Raw genomic sequence first — 18,915 nt, 5'->3', positions numbered from 1 at the left:
AATACAATGGGTTTTTGCCGCTTGGTTTGTAAGCTGATGTCAGTTCAAGATATGCTAATTTGGTTTGATGCTAAGCAATAAGTGGTTAGTTATTTATTTAATTTATATCTAGGTGTGAACTTGGGCTTACTCAATAAATCAAGCTATTGCTATAAGCTATTGGGTCAAAGAAGATGTTTATTTATTTATTTATTTATTAACTTCATATACAAAAGTTGTATACCTAATGGCGGACTTAATGCCAAATGTTGTGATGTTGTATCGCGTTTTAAAGTTATTTTTATAATACTTACATAACAATTATAATTGTATTTAAAATACCGTCAAAATATAATATTAAATCAAATTAATACTTTATAATTGATAGTATCATTACCATATACATTAAATCGTGACCGGTGCACCGGGTAAATTAACAGGCAATAAAAAAATATAATTATCTGTGGTCAGTGGTCAATTATGATGTCATGGCGGTTGTCTATAAAAGCGTAGGCGCACAATACATCGAACAACTTTGACTTTTACCTCAAACTGACTTGTACGAAACTAAAAAAAAACTTAACAATATGCGCACTGTCAGTGTAATTTTGTTAGTCGTTGTAGCCACAATGGCGGCTGAAGATCCCGAAGTGCCAAGATATTATAATATAGAAGAAGCCCCGCAATTATTTGAACAGTTTATTAAAGATAATGAAAGACAATATAAGGATGAGGCCGACAGACAAGTGCATTATGACGCGTTCGTAGACGCGTTGAAGTACATCAATGATTATAACGCGAAGAACTCTGGAGTCACTCTTGGGATCACGCCGTTCACTGATTTCACTGATGAAGAAAGAAAACAAAGATTTGGAACTGTAATTGGACAATAATAAGGTCGGTAAATATTTTAATACATAAATTGTCTGTTTAACGTTATCGAACTACCTACCTATCATTATCATTTTTAATTATCGTATTTTATTAATAACCAGTTTTGATTGTTTGATATAGTTAATTAAATCGTATTTAGTTACCTTTGCCTATAACCTCACAATGTTCATACATTTGCAGCTAAACATCGAATATTAAGTTCAATGCATCAACAAAAATGATTTCTATGCATATTTTGCCAAACACATTTACTCTTTCTCAAAATGTGTTTTCTTTGTTTCAGATGCGTGTTTTATTTTGTTAAGAATTAAAATAATAAATTATAATAAATTTTAATATAAGGTAAACAGAGTTTTATTGAATACCCACCAATTTAGAATTCATTTGATTCAGTGTTAGAATGTTGAGATAGTCATTAGTTAATCGATAGTATCATTATCTTCATCGACATGCTTATGTTTTTGTTACTTCTAACTAGTTATAAAAACCTCTGTGGTCAACTTATAGTCACTGGTCGGTAATGATGTCATAGCGCAAAGTTGTAAACGTATATAAGCATCGGCACATAATCTATACACCAAGCTTTGAATTAACTCTCATATCGATTAGCAAATTCAATATTTCATACAAATTAAACTTCTTTAAAATGCGCACCGTCAGTCTAATTTTACTAATAGTTGTAGCTACTATGGCTTTAGAAGACCCAGTACCTAGATTTCATAACATAGAAGAAGCTCCGCAATTGTTTAAGCAGTTTATCAAAGATAATAATAGAAGTTATAAGGACGAAACTGATAGGCAACTGCATTATGAAGCGTTCGTGAACAGCTTGAAGTATATCAACGATTATAACGCGGAGAATTCAGACATCACTCTGGGTATCACGTCACTGGCTGATTTGACTGAAGAAGAACAGATACGAAGAATTGGCAAAATACTTTAATGCAAAGGTTGGTTATGGTCGACTTGTTTAATTTTTGGTAGATCATTTATGTGGCCACATTAATATTACATCTGTCACATCACAGATATTAGATCTGTCGATAATTAAAGACAGGACGGTGTCTGTCTTATACAATTTAATGTTAATAAGAAGGTATGATTATGTTATTAAGTTAAGCTATCAGTTAAAAAAGAATCTAAATGTTCAAGTTTTGTTTCAGGTTTGTGTTCATTCTGTGATACCTAAAATCAGGGTAGACTAGAAAATATAAGACAGTACTGATAACGTGTGTTTTTCGTTGTTTCAGTCGTAGCTGATTTGTTTCCTCTTAAATGAATAATTAAATAATAATATAATAGAATAATAACATAAAAATGTGTTTTATTACCGAATTCAATCATTAAGAACAAGGGTATTTTACTAAGGACCCCCTATTAATAGAGGCAGACCTATTCCCATATACCGGGCATGTTACCTAGACCGGGCTAGATGACAATTATCCAAAACTAAACACAGTAAGTTTCCTTATAATTATTGAAGAGCAATGTCACGTAATACAGAAACCTACTTATTTCGTCTAATAACGTATTGCTATGATGATGTGAAGAGGTGTATCTGTAACACAAATTTCTGATTAAAAGTCCACCAGTTTTTAAAAATAAACCTGGGATAACTCCGATACTAGTAATAGGTATCGCAAATTGAGTTGCTCTGAGATAAATTAGCTGTAAATATTTGTACAGAAATACAGAAAAATATATACACTCAGCGGCAGAAAAAGTGGCCCAAAGCAAAACTACGATAAAACTTTTTAGAATATCAATATATGGTTACTATTTTGGCTATAACTATTAGTTAAACAGTTTATACACAAGTTTAGTTACAATTTACACTAAATAGTCGTAATTTTTAATCAAAAATGGGAATAATTAAAAAATACAGCTTTTGTCGAAATCGCTTACTGAAAGTTTTTGCAAAAACCTAATTCTGCACCAAAGAAAAAATCTAGTTTATACCGCGTGTTACCTCCTCTAGCATTTATGGTGACCTGCATGCATTCTGGCATGCTTTGGAGGATGTTTTAATTACTTCTTGAAGAACTTTATCCCACACTCTGACTAGAGCGGTTCTTCGCTCACCAAGTGATTCTGGTGGGTTGGGCAGTGCGCATACACTGTTTTTTAGCATGTGCCAGACATGTTCTATGGGGTTGATGTCTGGACTGTGAGCAGGCTAAGCCAGTTTTTGAATCCCGATATCAGCAAGGTGCGATTCCACAACGCGGGCACTATGAGCGCGCGCATTAAACTGCATTAGAGTTAATCCTCCCGACCAATGAAATCCATAAGTGGTACAACATGGTCTTGGAAGATTTCTTCAATGTACCCGGCTGCTGTTAGGCGCTGATCTACGATGACAAGCTCCGTACGTGCCTCCAAACATACACCTCTCCATACCATAACAGACCTACCTTTGTAACTGACCGTCTGACGTGTTGTGTTGGGAAAAAACCGTCCTTAATGGCGTCTTTACACTCTCTCACGACCATTTGGTGCTCTTAATGCTACTCAGCACTCATCGGTTAACAAGAACTTGCTCCATTGGTCGATAGCCAATTCACATGTTTACGAGCAAATCGTAATCGCGCAACTCGATGGTGTCTCTCGAGTTCTGGTACTCGGGTTGGTCTTCCTGCCTGTAAATTACGTTCTTTTATCTTTCGCCTCATGTTCCGTTCACTAAGAATGACTCCGCGTGCCGCTTGAAGCCTCTAGTGAATCTCAAACGCTGTCAGAAAGCGGTTTCTCAGCACCTTGAGGTTAACAAATCGGTCATCTCTTGCGGATGTACATCGTGTTTGTCCAATTCCTAGTCGCCGCGTGTAGAGACCAGTCTCACGATACCTCCTAATCGCAGACCTTAAAGTGGTACGCGATACATTGAAAAATGCAGCCACCTCTCAATGGTAATGGCCCTGATCGGACAACAAGACCACCTAAGCCACTTGTTCAGCAGTAAGTGGCATCTTCAAATCTTTTCTAAAATCTAAATAGACCAATAATCAATAAAAATCACAAAGAAAATCGTTTCCGTGCAGCAATATTTCAAAATACAGAATTCAACTGACCTCTCGAATCAACACTGAATTCAGTTCTAACACACATTGTCAGAAAAAGTCATCCGTCACTTAAATTAATCTGAAATTCAACACTTCATAACACTAAACAGATCACTTCGCAACTACTTACAACACTATATCTTTCATATATTACTTAATTTGTTTACAAATTCACGATAAGCGCTTGGGCCACTTTTTCTGCCGCTGAGTGTATTTTCCTCATCGTTGGCGATAATTACTTTTCCACGAAGCACCGCTTCGGCACTACTTATTAACGAATTGATAATTGCGATAACGAGCTTGATTAAGTCGCTCGATATAATTATATTATTATCACCCCCTACCGGTGAGAAACTAAGTTATCTGAGGTTATCGAGACATTGTCTTTGGTTTCTTGTTTAGCTTTATTATAGACAATATTTTATTTTTAATGGAATCTGCCGTACGGTAACGGTCGTGTTTTTCAGAATAACTGCAAGTTTTTTTGTTGTTAATTGTCAGAAAGTGTAAGCATGAAGCTGCTTGATATGCGTTGCAAGTTTTAAGGTAAACTTGACGCTTTGTAATAATCGCTATTCGTTATAAAGATAAACTTTAGGTTCGTGTAAAGAAGCCAGGTTTATCTAAGAAATATCAAGATATATTTTCAACGATCAGTCAATTTCATATTGCTAATGCGTTTGCCCAGATAAAGTCGGATTGCTATCGACCCGTTTATAAAAAGCACTTTGCTATGAAAAAAACGTGCAAAGCCGTCTCGCGAAATAATTTCTCTATACATTTATAGAGAGGCACGTATTTGTGCGCACCAATCTAATCGCTGATAGCTGAACGGATGATAAATATTCGACCTCGTTCATTGTGAATTCTTCACGCGTTTCGGGTGACCCTTCCCTCCAGGATTGTCCTCAACGCTTTGTGGATCATTTATTTTTGTCAACCTTTATAACATCTCGATACTGATACATAAATAAAATATTTTCTGGTCATCGCTCTTAGAAATGAAATATTTGGTGAGGTAAATATTTGGAGGAATATCAACCTTGGATGTGTCACGCTCAAAGAAGATGATCGCTGAGAAATCGACTAAGTCCTCACCTTGATTTATAGGTGTTGGAATATTTCTTTTGAATGTCTTGTTAGGAAAATTAAGTTATCAACTAACTAGGGAATTTGTTCTTAAGGTGGAGGTGTCTACTGTCCAGGTATTATTGAGATAAATTAACATCTATCAGAAAAACACAATTCAACAATTACATATATGTTCTGTGTGTGTACTGTACTGTAATCTTCAACCATAAAGAGCTATTCTTCTTATGTCAGAACCAACCAGGACACAAAAAAACAAAGTACATTAAAAAGCAAGTCTATTATTTTAAAAAGGAAATAAAGAGAGTGAATACACTTCAAACAACTCTTTGTATTAGCTTCATGTTTTATGGAAACATTTTACGTCGGTCCGGCGCGGCGTGGCGGCGGTCGACCTAGTATCGTTTAGCGCTGCTCGTGTAGGTAGCTCGGTTGACAGGCAATATCCGGATGATCCATTGTTCACCTCATTGCGGATTCTGAACGGCGATGCGGTCTGGCCCCTCTCTCATTCAGCTCCTGCTTCTACGTTGGGAAATAAGAAAAACTGCAAATAAGAGAAAAGCTATTTTAGATTAAGTCGGATACAATAACAGAGGTTAAAATCAATTTGTACACAATATTTCTTTATTGCGTAAACGAGGAAATCGGGTCAGGCTTTGGACCCTTATTTGCAGATATCATATAAACTATTTGGGGAAGCGTGACATAAATCGCTCCTTCAATACAAAAGGGCCACAAATCGAAATCTATAAATTTTACAGGAGAGCCAAAACAAATTTTTGAAACTGTTTTTTTATAATATTTCATAAAAAAACAAAATAAACTTTGTAATAGATGTTACCTATTAAGAGAAAAAAGCATATAAGTCCCTTTTGCATTCCAAATTTGAACCAGTATTATGAAAAATATGTCAAAATTTAAATACAGTTTTACAAATAAAAATGGTTAATTGTACTTTTTTGGTAAAAAAACCGTATCAAAAAGTTTAATAATAATTACTAAGTAAAACCATAACTGAATGGACCAGGAAAACATTGTATTTAACAATCTAAATTAAAAAATCTTAACTTTTTATTAAGTAAGTAAAATTATTGAGATCAACTTTGTGCGTAACTTTTATTATTTAGTAAAATTAAACATCAATCATCATTATCAATCAATGGGTAGCGTGACGAGTAGACTGAGTGCAGCAGGAGTATTAAAGAAATAAGATAATAGAAAAGGTTTTTGAGTTTTATAAGCATATTATTTTTATAGCATTCGTGGATTATTCCAAAGCTTTTGACAGCATTACTCATTCCGCCAAAGAATCATCACTCTATCCAAGTCCTACTTAAAGATACTATGTAGAATCGAACCTTCATTCATCAAACTTATCAAAGCAATAGACAACAATATCATTCCAAATCCAAAGAAGCGTGAAACAGGGAGACCCGCTATCTCTCAAATTATTTACCAGCACTGCGTACACGAGCCTGGCGGTGTTATGGCAATCAAAAGCATAGTTGTAAGTGGTAAACAGTTAACAAACCTTTGTTTTGTAGACGACATAGTCCTCTTCTCTTTTTCGGCATCGGAACTCGAATCAATGCTCAAAGATCTGAGCACGGCAAGCCTTCAGATTGGACTAAGTAAGAACCGTACAAAAATCCAGGTTATGACCAACAACACAAAACGTAGGGTCGAGGTAGACGGGCACGTCATAGACTATGTCGACGAGTATGCTTGCTAGGGGCAGATAACCTCTTTTAACAACCAACGGGACAAAGAGTTGGACAAAAGTGTCACAAGTGCCTGAAAGAGATCCTGGTCCAGGAAAGAGCTAATGAAGGGTAACCTTCCACTGTCACTGAAGCGAAAGCTCGTCGACATGTTTATACCTACTACCCGTCCTTACCTACGCTGCCCAAACATGGTCCCTTACGGAAAACCAGAAAGAGCCAGAGGGCGATGGAGCGTAGTATATTATGCGTCAAAAGAACAAATCACGTCCGAAATTCTATACTGCGCCCCAAACTCGCATAGCCGATGTAGGGGAGAAGACCGCCTGGCTGAAATCGAACTAAGCCGGCCACATTATCCACATGCATTCGGAAAGGTGGGACCGCATATCTACCAACTGGATGCCAGAAGATGGTAATAGCAGACGCGGGAGACTTAAATGGAGATGGCGGGATGACCTAGATGCATTTGAAAAGGACTGGTCGGATCTTGCCCCTGAAAGAGGAATTTGAAAGGAAAGGGTTCCTCTTGCCTTTGCCTGCATCAAAATGTATTATTTTATTTTTAAAATTGTAACGAAAACTAAAATTATAATCATGCCAAACGGTCATATTTCTGGCCTTCCCATTCTAGCACGCTAAAAATGATTATTTATTTCACAATAATTTAATGCAAAAGGGACGTATTTAAAAATATGCTACTGATATATTATAAAATATAACTATACTTAACTAATATTGGATTGTAAAAAGGACGTATTTCAAATATGGCAATTTTGTATTACAAAATAAAAAATAACAAATACTAATGTTTGAATGCAAAAAGGACGTTTTCCAAAATATGGCAGTTTTGTATTGTAAAATATAATCACACTTACCTGATATTTTGCATCCAACACAGACATATTTTGGATTGAGGCACTTTTTCACGCAACTGACGTGCGTTTGCGTAAAATTTTCGGGCGTAACTCATAAAGCGGCTGTTTTGCACTGACATTACCTGTCAAAGTGAGCTAATGCAAAAAGGGCAGTAAGTCAGTTCAGCCATAATATAAGCAAAAATGATGGGGGTTTTTTTCTTACTATAAAATATAGGTGGTTCAGGTGTCATTTTTGCAATAAAACGATTTTCATTTTTTTTTGAGTTGTGGCCCTTTTGTATTCAAGGAGCGAAATAATGGCGGGTACTTAGGACCAAATCCTTTATGATTGTGGTGATGTTGTATATTATTTTGTAGACAACAATTACTTATTTCTGATCGATTATGGACTAACATACTTAAATATTGTGGAGTATTTATTTGCGTGGTAGTAAAACTGTCTAAATGAAAGGTCTAAGTTGAAAGTAAGCAACATGCTGTGAGCGCCTGTGAATTTACAACACGTCCGTTGTAGCGATAATGTTGTGCTAGAGAAATATTGCAGCTAGCATTTGCTCTTTGTTTTGATTGTTACTTAGTTTAAACTTAAAGCTTTATACAAGAAAGCCGACACGTGTTTTTACTCAATAATTTCTACTTGATATATTTAAATTTGACTTCTGACATCATTACTGACTAATGTTTATATTTATTAGTTATATTTTATATGTGCCTGATAGCTGAAATATAAATTTGGTTTTCCTGTTTTGCGTTAAAGTTGACATAGGTACTAAGTAACCATTCTAGGTAACCTAAGTTTTGTATTAATATTCCAATGGAATTGAATCATTGCCACTTTAGCAATTCTGACGATGATCCAATAAGGACGGATATTGAAAACTTGAAAAGACGTTGGACGTATCTATCTTTTCATGACAGTAAAATATTTAAGAAATAGAGAGAAATATTTGACGTCATAAATACACTAATACAGCCAGGCTTTAAACGATCGAATTACATGTCATAGTCATCATCACCTTTCTCCAGTCATTGCTGAGCGTAAGCCTCGTTTTGGTGACTCCTGTCCGTGTTCCGGTCTCCCAACGAATTTCACTATGTCAACAGACTCGCTTGTTATCTATACGTCAGAAACCCTTCTCCAAATGACTTGACTTCGTCTAGCAAAGTGTCCTGCCCAATAACATAATATATTCCCGTACCTCGATTCTCTACCACTATCGACTACTGGCAACCGGCTAGCTATCGAAATTTTGACATTTAGAATGTACTGCCAAAAAAGTTTCTGCGACGCCCGTCAGAGGCGCTGATCAGATTTTCATCGGTATCGGTAGTAGATAGTAATAGAGAATTGAGCTACTGAATATGTGTCCTTAACTGTATCGCGATTTTCTACAGTCAGCACTCTGTAGTATCGAGATTTTGACATTTAATATTTACTACGAAAATAGTTCCTACAGTATCCATTATAACCGCTGATCAGCTTTTAATTTGTCGATAGCTAGTAGGTTGTCGATTGGTAGTAAGAAATCGCCCCTCTTACGTCTGCAAAAAACGCACCAGATTTTCCATTATCACTGATTTCTGTTTGGTGTAAGTACGTGTCCTGAGCTTCAATCATGCCATTCACGTAGAAAAGCAAGCATTGCGCTCGCACCTACCACTTGAATGGCAAAGCCTGAGCGACCTGTCAATAACCATTGAGTTACCGATTGTAGTAGTGGTGCCTTGTTCACGCATTGTCTGCCATCGCGATTGTTTCTCCTCCAAGTTTATTACGAGTTTAAATCAAAAAGATAGGACGTTTATTTCTTAGAACGTCATTGAAAAATGAAATGGGATAAATAGGTTGGAACAATAGTGGTAATTTGGTCTGATTGAAGTGATCAAAGTGGATCGAAAGAAACGTTCTGTTTAATAGTAATGTAACTAGTATGCAGTAATAGAGTATTTGATTTCTATAAATTTTCACATTTCTGTAAGCTTTTATTTACTTATTTTGGTAGTATTTGTGATAGTTAACCATCTCACGATCATATATGATGGATTTTCAATTTAAAATATTTTATATTTGGGGTTTTCGGATAACTTGATCAATTATATGACACATCAATATGACTTACTATGGCCGTAAATCTACAAACAAAAATTGTAGTCGTGCCTATATTTTACACCGAGATTGATTCTAGCGGACAGATCTATGAACTTAAAAAAAATGATGTCACGAGTTATGATTCAACAAATATATTGCACACGTCGCTCTCACATTGATATTTAAATACAAATAAATTGCAGAAATAATTACGGAAGAAACAATATTTAAAATATTTAAATGCGGTTAACAATAAGGAAAATAATATTATGTGTAATCGCTAATAATAATATAAGTTCAAACTATATAAGCCGTTACGTTCGCATATTATTTTATATTGTATTCAAGTTAGTTCAACTATAGAGGTCAAAAATAGGGGAAAACAAGTGACTGAAAATGCGCTTCATGAGTTTGGTTGTACTCCTGGCCGTGGTCGTTGCTACAACCGCTGATTCGACATATTACGATGTAAACAACGCTCCGAGCTTATTCGAGAATTTCATCAGCCGCTTTGACAGACAGTACAAGGATGAGGCGGACAGACAAGTCCATTACGAAGCGTTTGTGAACAATTTGCACACTATAAATAGACAGAATGTGGACGATCCTGATGCAACGTATGGAATCACACAGTTTGCCGATTTTACTGATGATGAGAAAAAACGTTATGGATTAAGTAAGTAATGACTTTTTTATAAGTTGTCAGTAAGTATTTAGTATGTTACTAGCTGACCCGCGCAACTTCGCTTGCGTCACTAAAGAGAATGGGTCAAAATTTTCCCCGTTTTCGTAACATTTTTCGTTTCTACTCCGCTCCTAATGACCGTAGCGTGATGTTATATAGCCTATAGCCTTCCTCGATAAATAGGCTATCTAACACTGAAATAATTTTTCATATCAGACCAGTAGTTCCTAAGATAAGCTGTTCAAACAAACAAACAAACAAACTCTTCAGCTTTATAATATTAAGTATAGATATAGACTTCGGTCTACTTTAGAAGCGCAAATTTCGAAAAGCAAGGTGGGTTCCTGATGGTAATAAGTGAATTTGGAAAAGGAAAAAACACTTGGTATACCTATTATATAAGTATTCGAATTTATTTATACCATCATAGATCATTCTATAGTAATCACAAACATGTGCGTTTTCTTTTCAGTGCGAGCATCGTGATGTCGACGGAACTGAAATGAAAAATAGTCAAATTACTATCATTTATTAATATTGAGATGGAGCAATTAAAAAGTAATCAGAAATTCTTAAATTGTTTCATTTTATGCAGAATAGCTGACCCGCGCAACTTCGCTTGCGTCACTTAAGATATTCATCATTTTCCCCGTTTTTGTAACACTTTTCACTGTTACTCTGCTCCTATTGGTCGTAGCGTGATGATATATAGCCTATAGCCTTCCTCGATAAATGGGCTATCTAATACTGATAGAATTTTTCAAATCGGACCCGTAGTTTCCGAGATTAGCGCGTTCAAACAAACAAACAAACAAACAAACAATCAAACAAAAAACAAACTCTTCAGCTTTATAATATTAGTATAGTAAAGATAAGAAAAAACCTTAAAGATATTTATTAACCTTTATTTTCAAAAAGCTAAACCTGATCAACGTTACATTTAATTGACAGGCTGTCAAACCATTGTTAAGTAAATTTAATGCTGAAAGCGCGGCATAGAATCACAGTCAAAATAAAATCAAGTAATTATACCTTTAGAAAACTTGTCAAAATAAAATAGTACCATGAATGTTATATAAGGTTAATGTGACCACAAAATTAAAAACATTGTTAAACATGAATGTCCTTATAATCATTTAGTAGCAGTAAGTGTATTGGTTAAGTATATTATAGGGACGATTTCTGGGGCGGGGCGACAGCTGAGCAGCAATCGAGGAAATATTTGTAAGAAACTGATTTATCTGTGCCTTAAGAACTATTATTAAAGTAACTCAAAATTTCGTACGCTATTCAATGCCTAGTCGAGCTACCGAAGCTTTAAGCAAAATACTTTGTACCGTTATTCTTGACGTTATTCAGTTAGAAAAAGCAGATCAATATAATCTTCTATCTTCGTATGTCGTATGATCTATCCTTGCGATCGTCGTAACTTAATTGTGTACGCACAAATTGTCAGAGGGCTGAGTCAATTTTCTCCTTTACATACGACATATCCCTTTGACGAGAATAACTTAGTTTGCACTTATTGATTATTCAATCAGCCTGATTTATGTTCCAAGAAGCTTTGGATATTCAATATTTTGAGAGCTGACTAGCTATCTTAATAATTACTTTCGTGGATAAGCAAGTGTCAATCATTTTGGCAGTTGATTGATTTGTAGTGGAATATGTAGCTTAAGGTTGTCCATGTTATCATATATCTATTGCTTTAGGCGTTATATTAATCTGTATTTACTTAGTTTTAATTAAAGACTAGCGGTCCGCCACGGCTTTGCCCTGTTAAAACAGTTATTTTACAAAACTGCGTTCTCATAAATATTAACTTTCCTCTTGAATCACCCTGCCTTTTTAAAAAAACTGCATCAAAATCTTGTGCGTATTTTTAAAGATCTAAGCATACATACAGACATAGGGACAGACGCGGAAAGCGAATTTGTTTTATACTACGTCGTGATTTTAGCTATAAACAGATATAGTCAGTAACTATAGTAAATAGCATTGAACTTACACAAGTTCCAAAGAATGAGAATACATAGATACTATCCTGAATATGAAAATTAAATACTATCTATGTAGTTAGACTTAAGAAATGAGGCTTTCAATGTGATTGGTATTAAATTGAATGTTAAGATACTCGTGAATGTAAGGTTCTGAGAACTGATTCTACTGAGTGTACATCGCGTTTCAGAAGCTTTTGTCATAGAACTAGTTCCAGGAAATATTAATTGGCTTCATCTTAATCTGTTATAAGTGAAAGAAGAAAACGTGAAACAATTAAAAAACTTCCGTAGTCTTACTTGAGAATATTATTATAACCATGTTTACACTTAATACAGCGATCAATAGTGACATAAATATATATTTTTTTGTAAAAACGTCTATATATTACTCTAACTACTAACATTAATTTGAAGTCATTTTTCAGCCTAACTTTTCTTCCAACGATGTTGAAGTCAGCCTCCAGTCTCACCGGATGCCACTGAATACCAGTATTCATGGAGCATGGAGCGGTTGCCTATCGGACCTCCACAACTCAGTTACCTGGGTTATAACACGATACGCCTCACTAAGATTGGTTGTCAGTTTCTTAAGCTTCTGACTACTGATAAAGGCTGCCAAGGATCTTTGAAAATGCTGGGACCCACAATTGAACTCCGAAAGTGTAACATGGTCACCTATCCACAGAATAACCTTGGCAAACGTAGCTTAACTTCAGAGACCGATCCGCGGTGCCGTTGTTACTAAGCCTCTTCGTATTTGCTATTTAAGCTATTTGATAAGATGATATATTCAGAAATGGTACTGCCGTATTCCGAAGATATTGTACCTTGCTGTGTAAATACTCTATATAATTACTATACCTAATTAAGTATGTATGTTTAGACAACTGCGAAATTTGCATGCTGTTTCTACGGAATTGTATAAATGTAAACTTATTCGAGCGCACAGTCGTGTTGCGTTATATAACTTCACTTCTCACATCTTACAAGTTAAAGTATTATAGTTATGAATCAAAAAGGGTGGTCGGGAAATATTCTTTATTACTCCAAAATCTATAACACAACGTTTAGTGACAATCTCCACAGGACAAGACTGGGCAGAGGTCGACTGAACAATGAAAGAAGGAAGTACAAATGTGTAGTTCTCTTCTGTAAGAGATGTATCCGCACTAGGTGAGTCTTCTCAGTTACTTTAATGAATCCTGATTACATCTCTAAAACACGAAGCAGGGAAATAATAATTGAAGTTAGTTCTAGTTAATATTGAGCGGATTTAACTCGGTTAAGTACGTTACGCAATAGTATGTTCTACGTACTACGTGTATCGTAGTTAGTGGAGCTATCTTACATGCGAATTCAAATCTTTACATGGCTCAAGTTGAAGAATATTAAGATTGGAAACTGTTTATGTAGGAAGTACGTATGAACGTTAATTAAAAATAGACCGTATTCATCAAATGTTGAGTGAAGATAATATATACTTATTATATTATAGGTATATTTATCAAAGTAGCCTAATATGAGACGCAAACGACAATAGACTGCTCATACTAAGAAAAGCAGGTTTTAATGCACCGACAAACGACAACGACGATTCATTCATGTTTGATTGGTTGATGTATCTTCCAAGTGGCCGTGTAGCGTCGCAAAACTTTAGCGTTAGTATGGCGCCTATTACTAAAGATGCAATATTGATTGAACAAATTTTCCTGACACGATTTTTCTAAGGAAATATATTTGTTGTGTGTACATATTCGTTATTCTCCATTAGTTTCTTTTTAGTAAATCATTTGCAATTTTTTACGCATATAAATAGGTGCCCTCGAAGAAATATCTATTATTATGCTTACGTCACTCGGTGCTAATTATGTAGGTAATTTAGTAAAGATGTTCTATGATAAGATTTAATGAAGCTAAGAATTCAAAGAATCGTATATTTTTCCACAGCTATGTTCTTTTATTATATCTCTAAGACTTTGATTTTATTGTATCTATAGCATTCCCTGGTGATTTAAAGCATATTTGTTGTTTACAATGACATCAACACTTTTAACTACTCACAGAAAAAGTAAAAACATGCAAATGGAATGATAAAAAGAGTGATGTGCGAAAAAAAATCTAGATTAAGTAGACGTTTACGCCTGAAATAATACAAAAAAATTAAATAGCACAATTTATAATTATCGCAAAAAGTAAAGGCACCAGAATTAATATATTATGTGAGTTACATAAAGAATTAAGTTAATAAATAGACTGAACTGAAAGGTTAAAAAGATACCAGAAAAATCTTTTCTTGCAAAATTACGATCATTGTTGTAAGGTAGCATAGCTTTCAGATTCAACCGGATTACATAATCTGTTCTAACAATAAAGTAACACATGTTTTGCAGTGATTTTCGCAATAAAATTATCACATCCTTCTTATCATCACTATAAATATTACATGTTACTTTCACTTTCATCATGTTTGTCATTGTGGTAATAAGCGATTATCGAGTTAAGATGGCACCAAGATTTCCCTCAGGTTTTGTGTGTGGAAAATATTATGATATGTAAGGTTTTAGGTTAATACTCATCTTTGCCCATAATAAAACAGAAAAAAATGAGTTAGAAGCTACAGTTATTATAAGATACAATTTCTTTAACAGTAAATCAATCAGGTTTCATCTACATTTTTATGGTTTTCACCAATGTGGATATTAAAAGATTTTTCAGAAACTTTTCCGAAGACGATTACAGTGAAGATACTGTGACATTACCTACTTATTTATTATTCATCATAATATGAATCATCATGTTGCTAAAATCAAACGAACTGGGTAAAAGTTCTATGATAATAATATGGTTGATTGAATTATAGGGCTTTAGGAAATAAGGAAGGATAATCTTAGAATCAAGAATAGAGTCTTGATCAGAATAAGTTGATACTAAAATCGATAAAACTAAAGGTGAAGAGCCATTTTGCGTACATTAAGTAAAAAATATGAATTAGTATATTTAATGTTTACTACAAGCAACTGACTTAGCAACCATTTCAAATGTAAATTGATATTTTTCTTCGAAGTAGAAAAGTGATTCAACAATATTTTCTTTTGAATAACAAAATATGTAAGCAGTATTCATATTTTTGACAAAAGGGATCCTAAAATAAGAAGCATAAACAATTGAGTTTTCTACGAATTATAAAAGAAACGGTGTTTCTGCATTACAAAGGAAACTAATTTAGAAATTACAAAAGGTTTCGTAACTTGACCGCGAAACAAATGAATTACAATCAACCAGGTGAATTGATTTAGACATTGTGCCTTTGTCGTGTGACACCCACAGCATAATATATAATGGACTGTAATGTAAATATTTGAAATTATTCTTACTTCCTATTAATTATTTCCTGACAATGTGATATTATAACAAAACATTTAACATAAATTCAGGAAAGCGTGTTATGAGTACTTATGGTTACGTTTCTTTTTCTTTTTCCTCATAAAATCCTCGTGAAAATAGGTTTTATACTCTACAGTTTGAAAAAAGAAAAGTTAGTTTGACCAATCCCTTTCCCATTGTTAAGTTTTTTTGAGGCCAAGAGGTCGATCTAATGTCCACCACGATGGTCACTCGCAAGTTGGAGTTTTTCATTAACATTTCATAAATACATTCCCTTTTGAACTGTTTGATGATCTTCAAGGATGGTGTATTTGAGCAATTATTTCTAAAAAGTAAGCATAATTTCGAAAAGTAATTATGTGTTCCCTAGGTTGTGAAGTCTTGGCGAACTTGGGACGCGAAGGCTTACCATAAGGGAATTGCTGCTTTTAAAATGTTCGTGAAAATAATAAATAAACATACTTAAAAACATATTCTTACTTCCTAACTCTACTAATTAGAAAAATAAAAACAATATCTTTATTTTTGCGTCATAATCGATCAATTTATCAATCAATTTATTTATTGTTGCGCTGACGGAATGAAAAATATCCTTACCGTTCTTTATATTTACAAAGTTATTAATAACTTGCTAGTTATTAAACTCCTGTAACGTTACTATTGTCATCTTTATTGATAGAATCAATAACCGTGGCAGGGAAATTAAATGATTGCGAGATTGTTGTCAGCCTGCCATCAGGCAGTTTGAACAACGTCGCTGTCGAATGCGCAAGTTGAAAAAGTTTGCGGCGCATGCGCGGTAGCCGATAAAAAGGCGGGAAAATTGTTAGTATGAAAAAAATATTTGACGTTTCGATATCGTGTTAAAATTATTTTTGGTTTAATTTATTATCATTTTGGGAAGAAGTACTCGTGAATAAGTGTTATAGTTTCTTGATTTTATTTCTTTTTTTGTTTTTTGCTCAAAAATAAGGTGAGTTCGTGTGACTTGAAATTTATATTATTATTTACGCGAATACTGCCAATTTTAACTGGATATTACTTATTTCTATAACAAAAAATGCTTTAATTTATTCTCATCCTATTATCATGATTTTAATAATAGGTTAATGTTTGAATTATCTACTAGTCTTTATTCTTCAGTTACATATTTACAATTAAAATTATATTCATACGCATGCATATACCTACAATAATAATATATTATGCAAAGATGACGTTTGTCAAGTTTAGAGAAAATAATAAGAAATAATTAAAACAAAGAACTATTTCTACAAAATGTCTACTTATTTACTTATGCGCATACTAGCTTTTACCCGTGACTTCGCCCGCCACCTGAATTTTCCCATGGAAATGCGTTATTTATTTCCCGGGGTAAAAAGTAGCCTATGTCCTTTCACGGGTATCAAAATATCTCCATAACAAATTTCATGCAAATTGGTTCAGTAGTTTAGGCGTGATTGAGTAACAGATAGACAGACAGACAGACAGAGTTACTTTCGCATTTATAATATTAGTATGGATTTACCATGATCTGAAAATACGACATGCCGTGACATATTCAGTATACTTACGAGTAACTATTTATAAACTTCACTTCACCTGATTTTTACGGCTCGGGACTGAAACCCAAATCCTCTTGATCCGCAGTCGCATTACACTACCTATAGAATAAAGATTTTTCCTTTCTATGATTATTGCTAATTAAAAATAGTTTAGTTTTTCTGTGTTTTGGTAGATATAGCAACAATCACCACAAATCGGATAAGAATTGCGAAATCTAGTCCCCATTATTACTGAACGATTCGTAAAAAAAAATACAATTATAATATGTGGATTTTAGAAATCCTTATTTTTTTATCGTTATTTAGGTCATGACCTGTTCCAATGTTAACTAACACGTAAGGTTCATTAAACTATACCATATCAGTTATGGATAAAGGTTTTAAAACGTCCTCTATGATCCAATACCAATCGTGCATCGATACCGATTCTCTGAACATCTAACACTTCATATTTCCTAGAAATCAGTTAACAGATTGAATCTACGTAATCAGTAGGTTTGTTTATTTGCACGACACAGGGGCCAAGCTTCCTACCTTGTAATATTTGCGTACAACTATCGCACAAACTTGTTACAAGTTAAAGGTAAATACAACAGCTTGTTAGTTAAGTTGTATCACGCATTTTAAGTGGGTATGTAAGTTGTCAGTTTGAAATAAAAACTACTTGAATAGGACTTTAAATTTTATGTGGATGGTTAAGGTCCTATCAAACTTTATTAAGTATTTACTTTCATTATCTAATATTATATGGGCGTTAACGTGAATATCCATTTTATCTTATAATTCCTGACGTTTCGGCGCAGGTTAGGCTGGCTGCGGTCGAAGGCGAGGCGCAGTTATCCAAGGAAAATGGAGATACGCGTTAATTCACGTAAACTATTAGATAGTTATCCTATTTCATACCTAATAGTGTTAATAACAGAGCACTATAGAACATCGTAACATCGCGTTGTCCGTTCCATTATTTAATTTTCCCTGAAGTTTCGTAAAGAATTCTTGTTTTTACAGAACCTTTATATGACATTTTAAAGAATTCTGTGTAGAGTACATACAGACGTTCTTGCATTGATATTGACGTTGAATTTGACGTACGATTTGTTACAATACATTTAACGCCTCCTTTAAAACTCTTACGATGTACAAACCGTAGTAAATACGTTTTTATCAATAGTACGCTAACACCTTATACAAACACTTTTGAAAACCATAATGTGGAATCAGATGTTAAACTGTTTATTACGACCGTTCTAATCTAGTGCTACCGTTCGGGTATTTCCTATACTGTCATGGCAATAAGGTTGTATAAATCACGTCTTGATTGTCCTTTGAAAGAATAATTAGATGTTCACGCTGTACCTATGCATCTTTATCCTCATACATTTTGCCTTGCTATTCATTCTTTAGTATACAGGAACTAACGTTTTATACTAGTTGTTTACAATAGAAGTTTGGCAATAGCATTGCTCCACAGTCTACTTCATACACTAAGAATTGAACTCGTTAATGTATAAGGAAACAATCTGATTTCTCGTAATTGTTAACTAAACAGTTACGCAGGTAAAG

General features: G+C 34.2%; 3 protein-coding genes across 4 annotated transcripts in view; all 3 read left to right on the top strand.

The window, feature by feature from the left end:
* The first annotated feature begins 471 nt into the window (after positions 1-471).
* On the top strand, positions 472-1,220 carry LOC142974583 (uncharacterized). The gene is made up of 2 exons (XM_076117000.1): positions 472-876; positions 1,157-1,220. The coding sequence occupies exon 1, from the start codon at positions 567-569 to the stop codon at positions 870-872; it is 306 nt and encodes a 101-aa protein (XP_075973115.1). The 5' UTR covers positions 472-566; the 3' UTR covers positions 873-876; positions 1,157-1,220.
* Positions 1,221-10,066: 8,846 nt separating this feature from the next.
* Positions 10,067-10,972, top strand: LOC142974767 (cathepsin F-like). Its single transcript, XM_076117272.1, has 2 exons — positions 10,067-10,394; positions 10,876-10,972. Exons 1-2 carry the CDS (start codon positions 10,115-10,117, stop codon positions 10,887-10,889), a joined length of 294 nt encoding a protein of 97 aa, XP_075973387.1. The 5' UTR covers positions 10,067-10,114; the 3' UTR covers positions 10,890-10,972.
* Positions 10,973-16,545: 5,573 nt separating this feature from the next.
* The window catches only part of LOC142974956 (sodium-independent sulfate anion transporter-like), a 47,980-nt gene continuing 45,610 nt past the window's right edge, over positions 16,546-18,915 (top strand). Inside the window, exon 1 of one of the 2 annotated variants that reach the window (XM_076117536.1) lies at positions 16,546-16,612. The gene's annotated coding sequence lies outside the window, so the exon portion shown is untranslated. Of the gene's footprint in view, positions 16,761-18,915 lie in introns of both variants that reach the window. The other variant, XM_076117535.1, reaches the window with a different exon arrangement.

The sequence above is a fragment of the Anticarsia gemmatalis genome, chromosome 8, assembly GCF_050436995.1.
Source record: "Anticarsia gemmatalis isolate Benzon Research Colony breed Stoneville strain chromosome 8, ilAntGemm2 primary, whole genome shotgun sequence".
Classification (NCBI taxonomy): Eukaryota; Metazoa; Arthropoda; class Insecta; order Lepidoptera; family Erebidae; genus Anticarsia; species Anticarsia gemmatalis.
Note: the sequence above shows the minus strand (reverse complement) of the source record. Positions and strands in the feature narration are given on the sequence as shown.